Source organism: Salvelinus alpinus, chromosome 8, assembly GCF_045679555.1.
Source record: "Salvelinus alpinus chromosome 8, SLU_Salpinus.1, whole genome shotgun sequence".
NCBI classification, from domain to species: domain Eukaryota; kingdom Metazoa; phylum Chordata; class Actinopteri; order Salmoniformes; family Salmonidae; genus Salvelinus; species Salvelinus alpinus.
In genome coordinates, this window is record NC_092093.1 from 44391540 (window position 1) to 44405536 (window position 13997).

General features: G+C 41.3%; 1 protein-coding gene across 1 annotated transcript in view; it reads left to right on the forward strand.

Moving 5' to 3' along the window:
* The first annotated feature begins 1307 nt into the window (after window positions 1–1307).
* Window positions 1308–13997, forward strand: part of LOC139583194 (serine/threonine-protein phosphatase 2A 56 kDa regulatory subunit alpha isoform-like) — a 172661-nt gene continuing 159971 nt past the window's right edge. The window contains exon 1 of the mRNA XM_071414025.1: window positions 1308–2415. Coding sequence (XP_071270126.1) covers window positions 2271–2415 — 145 coding nt within the window. The 5' untranslated portion in view covers window positions 1308–2270. The remainder of the gene's footprint in view (window positions 2416–13997) is intronic.

The following is a 13997-nucleotide window of genomic DNA, read 5'->3' on the forward strand; positions in this document are numbered from 1 at the left end:
ATAGTTGGTTCGGGGATGCACACCAGCAACCTTTCAGTTGCTGACCAAATGCTCTTAACCGCTAAGCTACCTGCCGCCCTCAAATATTAAAAGCAATAATAAACACACATGCGTTTTGCGCTGTGTTAATCGTATTTTGACAAATAATTAGATAATTATTTATCCTTTGTGCTGAAAGGAGATTTGGAAAGCATGACAGTTTGTATACCTGTCAACCTGCAATATATTTGTCTCATGAGAACATTTTCTTCTGCTCTCTTCGTGTGATCACGTGCAAAGGTTAGCATGCTACTAGTGCTTGAGGGCTTACATTCAGAGAATCACATGGGGTCAAACCACTCACTTTGCTGTAATAACCTTACATAGTAGGTGTAGAAAGACGCCTGAGCGGAGTCCCCACTTCCAATTTTCAGGGGAAATTGAAGTTAGGTTGAAAATATCCCTGAAAACCGGCACCATCCGCTTTCTGCAAACACTGCTAAGGGTGTTGCTGTAAATGTAGGGGACAGGTTTATGGTCCATGCTATCTGGGAATCATTGGGATGTCCCTACCCCATTGAAGTTGACATTTAAAATGGTGAAGGTAAGGGTTAAGGTTAGGGTAGGGGGACTTCCCAAGGATTCTGGATAGCACTAACCACACATTTGTTGGATGCTACAGTGTGTCCTGATGGATAAAAATAGCATCATGATGTACTTGCAATTGCAAGTGCCTGGCCTCAAAATAATCACTCACCAGTGTGATCTGAAAAGACAATTGTGACTTTTTTTATTTGGATCTTAGTACAGTATCTAGCCTATTTATAAACGTTTCCAACTTTTCATTGGCTGAAAGTTGATTGCATTATATTTGAAACCGGGCTGCCTCCCGTGCCCCGTTCAAAGCCCATGCGATGTAGCCTCCAAACAAAAGTGACATAATTCTGCACGTATAGTAATTTGTACGATTATGTGTTTTAGCGTGCAAAGTGATTGCTTTTGATTTAAAAAAAATGTTAGACACTTCAAACATTTATTTTGAGGAAAATATATCTTGAATGTTTCTGGACTGCACTATGCTGCCTTGTTGACAAAATGACCGATCGGCACAGATTACTGTTCGATTTGAGAAGGCGCTCCTCCCTCCCCGCTTTCGTCCGGTGACGTCATGGGCATTTGCCCGGTGCCCGCGGCTCAGCATAATCGAATCCGCCCATTGTCACATGGTTTAGAGCCCGGTCTTAATCGAATTCGATTGGTTAAAAAGGCATGGAGCGTGCAAGGTTCTACATTTTTGTTGGATACTGGCGTTGTCTGTCAATTACGTACACTCGTGTCACGAAATGCAACCTCGACAACGATGCGAAACTGTTTACGGTTGCACAGAGTCTACAGTGTTGTGGCTTCTGCATGGATGTGTTTTATCTAACGAATCTATTGGAAAAGTTATTGTTGAGGTCCGAGTATAACTGAAAATTCCTTATCGGGGTGTCAGTGCAACTCGATGAACAGATAATTCCGACTAAATGGATACGGGAAAGTGCTGAACATGACTCCATTGGCGCCGCTGTTCTTCCGATACGAACGTTACTGAGTAACGTTAGTTCGAGGTTGCCAGACTTCATTCGTCCAGACTATTTTTTTTTTTAGACAAAGCCAACTGCGGCTACAAGACACGGAATATAGTATTTATTTTCTTGTGAAAATAGTATGAATTTCATCATGAGAGTTCGCTTTAAATTGTAAATGTTCATATTATCTAGCTAGCTAACTCTGCGTTTTAACACTTTAGCCAAGAAGCTAGCTAGCGGTAGCATTTTTTTGTCTGTCATTTACAGTACATGGCATAACGTTACTTGTTTTCTCTGAAATAGCTAGTTAGCTATAAAAATGACAACACTAGCAACAGGTATATTGCAGAAATGACAAGTTAACAAATATACCCAGCAATTTAGTTAGGCAATGTTTCTGTTGTCAGATAATTAGTTAACGTTAGCCTAGCAACTTTGGCTTGTTAACGCGTAACGTTCGTTTTGTAAGCAGCTCGCTGGACTCTCAACAAGCGGACCGAATTATGCGGGCTTTACATGGAAACTGATTAACAAGCTACAGTAGTGGATCCAACAAGGAGAAGAGGTGTTCTTTAAAGCTTGCGGTTCACTCCATTATTTCAAGTTGGAGAATATTTGGATGCGGCTGGGCTGGGAGACATAGCCTACGTGTGGTAACCCCAGAATCTGTCTTTGGTGCACTTGTAAAACATATTTTAACGTTATAGTTTATGCACCACAATGTCGGCTATCTCTGCGACTGAGAAAGTGGACGGGTTCACACGAAAATCAATGAGGAAAGCCCAGAAACAGAAGAAATCTCAAGGGTCGTCCCAGTTCCGAACTCAAACTCTTACCGAGCTTTCACCCTTGCCGCAGCTCAAAGGTAAGACTAACTACTAGAGGATTAACAATTCGGCCTGAAATAGTGTCCATGAAAGGGTGGTGGTGTAGTGTTGATACTTTCCCTTTACACCTGCAAACGTGATCAATACCTGACGTACTCAGACATCGATCTGTATAGGGATACAAATGTGTTGGTGGTGAATGCAACGCGGAAGCTATGGGTAACGTTAGCTAATGACAGTTGCGATGACATGCATATTCAGCTTCTGTTCCTGGGCACCCAGCTGTGATCCGTGTTCAGGTGTGCTCACAAGGACTGAAGTGCAATCCTTGTAAACTAGGCTACATTGAGCTGATGAGATTGATCTACTTGCAGATACTGTTGTAAATTGTACACTGCCTACGTTTTAGTTTGTGCTGATCTCTGTTATGATATCTTCTCTCCATCGGTGTCAGTTCCTCCATTCTCAGAAATGGCACCTTTGTTATGCATGGTATCTGTTATTTTGACAGAGGGGACTGTGAAGAGAGACACAGGTACATATACATGCATACGCACACACATGCTAGCACATGCACACTACACAGATGTACCTTGTAATGTTGTTGTATGGTGGTATTATACATTTTGTATTGTAGATATGTAGTGGTGTAATAATGTTGTTCTGTATTATCTTTTGTTTTATTTGTGATGCAAGTGCCTTAATGTGTTTGGACCCCAGGAAGGATAGCTAATGGGGATCCCTAATAAATACAATGTTATTCCAGCCAGCTACATATTGTACCATACTACTATCACAATTCACCTGGATATTTGTTGAATAATGAAGTTAGTGGTTATTTTCCTGTATAAGACATATGGTCCTAAGGCCAGACAATTACATTAATTTCTGTTTTGAATACATGCAAGCAAGCTACAGAGCTCTCTGTAAACATAGGCCTACTACAGTATTTAATAACTTTATATTTTTGGTAAAGAGAAGCCTGCGTATTAGGGCTCCCGAGTGGCGCAGCAGTCTAATGCACTTCAACTCAGTGCTAGAGGCCTCACTACAGACACCCTGGTTCAAATCCAGGCTCTATCACAACCGGCCGTGATTGGGAGTCCCATAGGGCGGCGCACTCAGCATCATCTGGGTTTGTCCAGTGTAGGCAGTCATTGTAAATAAGAATTTGTTCTTAACTGACTTGCCTAGTTAAATAAAGGTATTAAAAAAAATCTATGTCCCTTTCTGGGAATTTCAACCCAGTTGCAGAGAGTGATATGTTTTGTACACCTTGGCAGCCAGGATAATTGTAATCTGCTCAAGCTACTGTAACTTGTGTTATAGGATATTTCAAGATTGATACTTTAATCAGTTGCCTCTAAACAAACATTTCTATAGTCAAATTCCTCAATCCAAAACTGTCGGACACACAATGAAACCTATGGGGATTAAGTTGCTTCATACTCCAGTATTATTGGAGTTGGTGAGAGAGGTTCAGAATACCAGAATCCAAAATGCTCTGCACTTTTAAGTGCATACCTTTTATCTTCATTCAGGAATTTTGCCAAATTCAGTCTTGGCTATATATCTCAATCACACGTGTGAATTGAGCAACAGTGATGAACTTCCCTTTGTCAACTCCACATATTACAAGGTCAAGAGCTTGGTTATTATCTGATGGGCTCCCACTGTGGCTTGTCTGTCCCCAGGTCATTTGTACAGTTCATTATAGGAACTCTCCAAATGTAGCTCAATGGCATCTGTGTTGTAATGACAATTTGATCTTTAATGTTGATGCAGAGTAATAGAGATTTTGGCAGAAGCCTGTCTGGGAGAGAAATGTCAATGTATTCAGGAATAACATGTGTCCATAAGTTTGAATCAATGTGCTTCCTTTCACCTTAAGAGGCCATTTTGAAGACTCAAAATTCACCCTGTCCTCACAACTACTGCATGGTATTGTGAAGACTCCTGAAACTTCATTTTCTAAAGCAAAACCTCTCACTGATTTCAGCAGTCAAGTTCAGACAAGTTAGCCTTCCAACATGTTGAAATGGCAAGGGAAAAGTGCAGACACACTAAACCTTGGGCCTACATGGCATTGACTTGGTTACTGCTGCTTGTGGATTGATGAAATGTTTAACTGGTTGTTATTTTTGAGGTTTCGTCTTTGTTTGGTTAGAAAGGTAATATGCAGTTAGTTATACACTACACTGAATGAAGGCATTGATGGATATTACAGAGTAACGTGTCATAAACGGCCCCACACCAGCGGGACCAGAAGTTCAGGTGCAGAGGGAGAGACCCTAGGGGGTTTCAGGCTACCCTCAGTGGGGTGGTCTCCCACCAGGCCCCCAGTGTCCGGTCTGGAGCGTGAAGACATGCACTTTGCTTGGAAGCTACTGCGTTGCAACCTAGCGGTGCCAAAAGCCCTGGTCACTCCTAGAAAGCCTATGTAAATTGCCAGAACAGCCCAGAAAATGAAAACAATTATGGACGTTTTGGGCTGTAAAATTTTATTATTTTGATCAAGTTTGATCCCCTCGGTTATTTTAGAGTCACGAAGGTCCTTAGTGAACATTTTTTGTTGTTGGTGCCATTCAGCAATATGGCCCGCTTCAAATTCAATCAGGAGTTTTCCATAGGAATACATGGATGACGTCAGCGCTTTCACTATCTATTGGTTTTAATGTCTATGGGGAGCACATGATAATGGATAGACAAGCTCTTTCTGAATAGAAATTGAACATTTCTATGTTGGCATCAGTATTCATTTGATCGTGGAAAATTCTCAATTAGTCTATTTTAATAGTTTAGTACCTAGTAGTTATATAGTAGTAGACTAGCCTAGTATGTAGTTTCATGGCCCTTTTTATTCTGATAGTTGTAGTCGACCATAACCTCGAGGCTACTTTTGTATTCTTGCGCCTGTGAATGGATGGCATTTTTTATTGATGTCACAGACGGGTTCAGCTCCGGGTGATGATAATGCTGGCGTGACTCACTGCTTTGAATGGAGGATTGTGTAAAGGGGTTTGGTGTGTGTATATATTTATTTAATTTTCATAAACTGATAAAACACAGGTACAAAATCAAGGTGACTTACAAAGATGAGGCCGAAGTGCAAAAGAGGGTAATGTAGTGTCCACAACTAAATAATCATTGTGGAATCTGAAAAGACACATATCCCGAAAGCATGATGGAGTACTACGTGCACATGCTAACAGAAAGTAACCAGGTTGGTAGCTTGCGTGTCATTGTAACAAAGTATTTATAAACAACAAATCTCAAATCCAAATAAATAGAAAGCATATTGCATAGATACAATTCTATCATTGATTCTGGCCCAATAGGCCTGACATATTACCTCTTTCAAGGAGCTTTCTGTTTTGATAGGGTTATTTTGCTTGCCTATAAACCTTTAGGCCTACCTATAGAAAAATTGAAAAACACTTCTGCATCCCTGCCCAGCCTGGCAAGAGTGGCCCGAAGGGTGTTTAGCATCCCCAGTAGCTCTGCAAGCGCGGAGAGGATATTCTCCGCTGCTGGCCTGCTGTCAAGGCACCATCGCATGAGCCTGAAGCCACAGACTCTGGCCAAACTCGTGTTTCTAAAAGTGAATTCAAAGGTCTAATAAGTCATTTTATGTTTCATTTTTACTTCATTCTAAGTAAGTCACAGCCTATATGTGCAATTTAGACTATAATGATTTAATACAACAAAATGTTGTTTAAATGCTGAGTGCTCAATGTTCCTGCCAGCCTAGTGTCGCTCTCGCAAATGCGTCACAATTTAGTTCTTTGTAGTCTATGGCCTTGAAATAATTGAGATAATAGGCTAATAATATAGCCTAAATAATTCATTTTCATTCTTTCTTAGACTACCTGTCTGGCTCCTGACCTATTTAGTGTTTTATGTGCTGTTTAATATGACATGTAGCCTATTTGAAATGATGAGCGCTTCTTAAAAAATATTATCATTCAAGTCATATGGTTTGGTTTCAAAACCAAATGGTATGCTATGTAGTCACAAAAATAGATGGGTGTTGGTTAAATTGATTTTAATGAATGGAGTAAAGTTGTAGCAGCTTTTTTTTTTTTTTTTGTGAGAGCAAAGAACGGTTTTTAGCGGAGCGGTTGGAAAGGACATGAGTTGGATTATCGACTGCTCATGTCCGCTCACATACTCTGGTACAAAGTAATGTGATGTTTTTTCAGCCTTTCAGACAGAATGACCTGCAGAATGATTGACTCTCCCTGTAAAGCTGTGCAAGAATGCATGCTTATTTGAGTGACTTCAAAGTAATTAGGAACAGTGGTTAGCTCCCCTCCTCACAGCCAACTGGACGTCTTGCTGGGGAGTTGATTGCCATGACCGGGATGTCTGTGTCAGACAGGCTACTGATTCCCCCACCAACTATCTCTCTCTCCCTTCTTCCCCCTCTCTCCTTCCCTCTCTCTCTGGAGCAGAGACCTCACCCTACCTCTCTTGTGTTGCCTTATCTTTCCGTTCCTCTGACCCCCTTTTGTCCCATCTGTGAGCCTGTAAGAGTAATAGCAGAGCTAGACTAATGCATGAGTGAAATGGGTTGCGCAGAGGAGGAGGAGGAGGAGTAGCTCACCTCTTGTGTTGGTGTAGGCTCTGATGTGTCAAATGAGCAGTGGTTTTTGTGGCAAAGTTCAATTGGGGCAATAATTTATTTGCAGTTAGCCATGCGCGGGTGTGTGTTTGACTCCCACATAGAGGTTTACCCCATGCTCATTTGATTGCTGACTGTGGTTCCATCTGTGGTTGAAGTCCAAGGAATGGTTCCTGTCTGCTTCCCAGAGGACTCACTCTGGCTCTCCCTCTTGTTCCCAATCAACTACTTTTTAAATAACTCACCCAGGTCGATTTGCTGTTTCACTCACATTGAAATACTCCCTGGGTATAAAGATAGCTGGCCTGTTTTGATTTATTTTAAATCCATACTCTTGACAGGAAGCAATGTGGTTGTGCACCTCTGGTTTTATAAAATTGGCTTAGCTGTGTCTGCACTGATAGGGGAGCGACAGCTTTGGATTCATACGAATGCCTCTGTCGTGAATAAAAAGTGATTTCCTCTGGAATAGTCCTGAACAATTAGCCCACACACGTGGGCCTATTTCCTAGAACACAATCAGCTTGACATTGCTCATATTTCAATGCATTCTAAAAGGCTTGCCTACACATCTGAACTTTATTTGCATTATAACACTATATTCCACAGTCTACGCATCATGACAATAGCCTAAATGCTTTACTGTGACCTTTCTCAGCTTGAATCGTGCTATGTTTGTTAGGGCTGGGAATTGTCAGGGACCTCACGATACGATATTATCACGTTACTTAAATGCTTAATACGATATTTATTGCAATTCTCACAATTCTATATGTATTGTGATTCAATATTGCGATTTGATGTTCCAAACATATTTCTCTGTATGTCTGCTGGAGAGAGATGCGAGAGCATGAGAAAATTAGTTTTGATCGATCATGCAAATAAGTGTTAAACATGTTGGCTCACTATTTAAAAAGATGGAGAAGAAGCTAAAGGATGAAAAAAAAAAAAAAAAAAAAAAAAAGTTTTGGCGCATGTACAGGTGGACCACAGCGAAGTACAAAACATTAGGAACACTTACTCTTTCCTTGACAAAATGACTGACCAGGTGAAATCTATGATCCCTTTTTGATGTCACCTCTTGAAATCCACTTCAATCAGTGTAGATGAAGGGGAGGAGACCGGTTAAAGAAGGATTTTTAACCCTTGAGAAAATTGAGAATGGCTCCCGAGTGGCGCTTCGGTCTAAGGCACTGTGTCTCAGTGCTAGAGGCCTCACTACAGACACCCTGGTTGAAATCCAGGCTGTATCACAACCGGCCGTAATTGGGAGTCCCATAGGGTGGCGCACAATTGGCTCATCGTCATCCGGGTCTGGCCGGTGTAGGCCGTCATTGTAAATTAGAATATGTTATTAACTGCCTAGTTAAAGGGAAAATAAAAATGGTGTATGTGTGCCATTCAGAGGGTGAAGGGGCAAGACAAAATGTGCCTTTGAAGAGGGTATGTTAGTAGGTGCCAGGTGCACCGGTTTGTGTCAAGAACTGCAACGCTGCTGGGTTTTTCTGTGCTCAACAGTTTCCCTTGTGTATCAAGAGTGGTCAGCCACCCAAAGGAGATTCAGCCAAGACGCAACTGTGGGGAGCATTGGAGTCAACAAGGGCCAGCATCCCTGTGGAACGCTTTCGACACCTTGTATTAGAGGTCGACCGATTATGATTTTTCAACGCCGATACCAATTATTGGAGGACCAAAAAAAGCCGATACCGATTAATCGGACGATTTTTAAAAACATTTTTATTTGTAATAATGACAATTACAACAATACTGAATGAACACTTATTTTTACTTAATATAATACATCAATAAAATCAATTTAGCCTCAAATAAATAATGAAACATGTTCAATTTGGTTTAAATAATGCAAAAACAAAGTGTTGGAGAAGAAAGTAAAAGTGCAATATGTGCCATGTAAGAAAGCTAACGTTTAAGTTCCTTGCTCAGAACATGAGAACATTTGAAAGCTGGTGGTTCCTTTTAACATGAGTCTTCAATATTCCCAGGTAAGAAGTTTTAGGTTGTAGTTATTATAGGAATTATAGGACTATTTCTCTCTATACCATTTGTATTTCATTAACCTTTGACTATTGGATGTTCTTATAGGCACTTTAGTATTGCCAGTGTAACAGTATAGCTTCCATCCCTCTCCTCGCTCCTACCTGGGCTCGAACCAGGAACACAACGACAACAGCCACCCTCGAAGCAGCGTTACCCATGCAGAGCAAGGGGAACAACTACTTCAAGTCTCAGAGCGAGTGACATTTGAAACACTATTAGCGTTCACCCCGCTAACTAGCTAGCCATTTCACATTGGTTACACAAGCCTAATCTCTGGAGTTGATAGGCTTGAATTCATGAACAGCAGAGCTGCTGGCAAAACGCAGGAAAGTGCTGTTTGAATGAATGCTTACAAGCCTGCTGGTGCCCACCATCGCTCAGTCAGACTTCTCTATCAAATCATAGACTTAATTATAACATAATAACACAGAGAAATACGAGCCTTAGGTCATTAATATGGTCGAATCTGGAAACTATCATCTCGAAAACAAAACATTTATTCTTTCAGTGAGATATGGAACCGTTCCGTATTTTATCTAACGGATGGCATCCATCAGTCTAAATATTCCTGTTACATTGCACAACCTTCAATGTTATGTCATAATTACGTAAAATTCTGGCAAATTAGTTCACAATGAGCCAGGCGGCCCAAACTGTTGCATATACACTGACTCTGCGTGCAATGAACGCAAGAGAAGTGACAATTTCACCAGGTTAATATTGCCTGCTAACCTAGATTTCTTTTAGCTAAATATGCAGGTTTAAAAATATATACTTCTGTGTATTGATTTTAAGAAAGGCATTGATGTTTATGGTTAGGTACACGTTGGAGCAACGACAGTCCTTTTTCGCGAATGCGCACTGCATCGATTATGCAACACAGGACACGCTAGTAATATCATCAACCATGTGTAGTTATAACTAGTGATTATGATTGATTGATTGATTGTTTTTTATAAGATAAGTTTAATGCTAGCTAGCAACTTACCTTAGCTTCTGTTACGCGAATGCAGTAAGGCGGGCTCCTTGTGAGGCAGGTGGTTAGAGCGTTGGACTAGTTAACCGTAAGGTTGCAAGATTGAATCCCCCGAGCTGACAAGGTAAAAATGTCGTTACGACTCTGAACAAGGCAGTTAACCCACCGTTCCTAGACCATTTAAAATAAGAATGTGTTCTTAACTTGCCTAGTTAAATAAAGATTAAATAAAGGTGTAAAAACAAAAAAAAAACGGCCCAAAAATACCGATTTCCGATTGTTATGAAAACTTGAAATCGGCCATTCCGATTAATCGGTCGACCTCTACCTTATATAGTCCATGCCCTGACAAATTGAGTCTGTTCTGAGGGCAAAAGGGGGGGTGCAACTCCATATTAGGAAGGTGTTCCTAATGTTTTGTTCTGTGTGTGTGTGCGTGCAGTACCAGTGAAACGTTTGGACACCTACTCATTCCTGGGTTTTTCTTTAAAGTAGCCACCCTTTGCCTTGATGACAGCTTTGCACACTTCGCATTCTATCAAACAGCTTCATGAGAATGCTTTTCCAACAGTCTCCCATATATGCTGAGCACTTGTTGGCTACTTTTCCTTCAAGCTCATCCCAAACCATCTCAATTGGGCTGAGTCCGGGTGATTGTGGAGGCCATCACTCTCCATCACAAAAATAGCCCTTACACAGCCTGGATGTGTGTTTTGGTACATTGTACTGTTGGGAAAACAAATGATAGTCCCACTAATCGCCAACCAGATGGGATGGCGTATCGCTGCAGAATGGTGTTGTCGTTATGCTGGTTAACTGTGCCATGAATTCTAAATAAATCAGTGTCGCCAGCAATGCACCATCAAACCACCTCCATGCTTCACGGTGGGAACCACACATGCAGAGATCATCCGTTCACCTACTCTGCGTCTCACAAAGACAGGTCGGTTGGAACCAAAAATCAAAAATTTGGACTCATCAGACCAAAGGACAGATTTCCACCAGTCTAATGTCCTTTGCTTGTGTTTCTTGGCCCAAGCAAGTCTCTTCTTATTGGTGGCCTTTAATAGTGATTTCTTTGCAACAATTCGACCATGAATGCCTGATTCACGCAGTCTCCTCTGAACAGTTGATGTTTGGCTGTTACTTGAACTCTGTGAATCATTTATTTGGGCTGTAATCTGAGGCTGGTAACTTTAATGAATTTATCCTCTGCAGCAGAGGTAGCTCTGTCTTCCTTTCCTGTGGTGGTGAGAGAGCCAGTTTCATCATAGCGCCTGATGGTTTTTGCGACTGCACTTGAAGAAACTTTCAAAGTTCTTTACTACATAATGATTGGCTAGAGATAATGCATAAATCAAGGTATAACAATCTTGGGAACTGCTACAGCTGTAAAGAAGCTCCTCTTCCTTCCTGCATTAGAGATGCTGGAGTGTTTATAGCCTCATGTTGTGTGGAAGATACCGAAATGATGACTCACTGGGAGGCCGGCATGGTTGCCATGGCAGCCAGAAGCCCTGCGAGGTATTTCGCAAAGCATGTTTGACAAATTTGAGATTTTCCCAAAGATAGCTGGCTTCATTTGAAGTCAGACTTCAGAGGTCTTTTAAAGATGGATCTGATCAAAACCCTGCCAGTCTTGAAGCGATTGGTCTTCGTGTCGAACACGGATTAGTTAGGTCGCTAGCTTAGCTAACTCGTATTCTGCTTTGTCAAATGCACATAGATTGATAGGCTTTGTCATGTGACTTGTTTCCACTGTGTGTGCCAACAGACCGGGAATCAATTCATATTTATTTTTAGATCAAAGGGGTACGGCATGCTGCTTTCATGTAGCTCAGTGGATGAGTCTGTCTCTTTTTATTAATGTGAAAACTGACTAATTTGCAATAGATGCCTGTCAAGTGGTAAATATGAGTGCTCTCTGTCGACCACAACCTACCAGACATCATCGATCACTCGCATCACTTTTATTGTTATCCCATCACAGCCTGGGTGCTATGGCAGGCAACTATGTGTGCACATTCATTCGGAATTGCTCTTTGTGTGTGAGTGCACTCAACCTTGGGTCATGGATGTGACACTGAGTGTGTAACCACAGGGTTGCGAGATTGCCCGGTTGATGATTATGTAATAACAGAGCAATACAAATGTAAAGCTTATAGCTTTTTACTAGTACTAAATGTATTAAGTTAATCAGCTGATAGGCTGGACTGAACAATGCGAAACACCATGCATTTTATTTCCCCCAGATGGTTAGTTGAGTATGGGTCATGATCTGGTATGCAGTCTAGTGGTGTAATATCATGTCACACTCTACAGGGGGCCAGACCTCTAAGCACAGCCTCGGCCCCCTCGGTCTGTCCGGCTGATAGACCTCTTTCTCAGAACCCAGTAACACCTACTCAAGTTACAACCGTGTCCCATGGACTGAACCGTCGTAACGTGAGTAAAAGACCCCTGTGCTACGGTTACTGGGCGACAGGTGGGAGAAACACTTTCAGGACACAAATTATTATGCCCAAAATAAACCTAATGAAAATGATTGCCATTCCTTCCAGGTTCTTTTTTTCCTTCTCTCTTTTAGACTTCACTGGACTGTGTAAAAGCTCTGGCCAATCCCTTATGGAGCCCAGGGTTTTGTTTGTTGTGTTGAGTAAAAAAAAAAAATTTGAAACCAGGCTGCGGGGAACCTGCTGAGAGTCCACTGGTTGTATGGGTGGATCCTTAGTTTGCACTGACTCACTCTCCAGTACATTACACCGTAGAATAAGTCATGCTTAGCAATTACAGTGAGTGACTGAAGGGAGCATAGTCTTTAGAACACAGACATATTGGACAGATTTTTAGAGTAGATAGAATTTTGTGGGATCACACCTGCAATTAAGCCTTTTTTTACACTTAGCAATCTCAAGACCTATTACATGGTCAGTTATGCTGTCATTTCACCATATTCATAGAACCCTAGAGTTATTCCTTTGTTAGAAGCCAACCAATTTCTTGCGATTTCTGCTAATTCTCCTCTCCTGTTCTTGCCTGTATTACTCAAGTTAAATATAAAAGAGCAGTCGGCACCAGGTCCGCTAGGCCTCCTGTTTTTGTAGCAAAACTGTCTTTAATCGGCTCATTGACAGCTGTTTTCTGTTTTCGTCACATGCTCAGCCGGTATCATTCGCCTGGCGACTGATTAATTCGCCACCCAACCAGTTTAGCAGCTGCAGCGGCAGCCTGTCAGGGGTTGTGCGGTATCAATCGCCATGCATTAATCTCACATTTAGCCTACGCAAGGTCCTTTTTTCCATATCAAATTGTATTTGTCACATGCGCCCAATACAACAGTGAAATGCTTACTTCCAAGCCCTTAACCAAAATGCAGTTTTAAGAAAAAAAGTGTTAAATATTTACTCAAATAAACTGAAGTAAAAAATTAGTCATTGTTAGGTTAGTTGAGGTAATATGTAGGTAGAGGTAAAGTGACTGTGCATAGATAATAAACAGAGAGTAGCAGCAGTGTAAAAATGGTGGTGGGGGGACAATGCATAGTCTGGCTAGCCATTTGAGTAGCTGTTCAGGAGTCTTATGGCTTGGGGGTAGAAGTTGTTAACTTCTTATGGCTGCAATCCCGGTAACGGGATGATATGACAACAGCCAGTGAAAGTGCAGGGCGCCAAATTCAAAACAACAGAAATCTCATAATTAAAATTCCTCAGAGATATATGTGTCTTATACCATTTTAAAGGTAATCTTGTTGTTAATCCCACCAAAGTGTCCGATTTCAAATATGCATTTCAGCGAAAGCACTACAAACGATTGTTAGGTCACACCAAACCACAATAAGCACAGCCATTTTTCCAGCCAAAGATAGTAGTCACAAAAAGCAGAAATAGAGAGAAAATTAATCACTAACCTTTGATCTTCATCAGATGACACTCATAGGACATCATGTTACACAATACATTTAT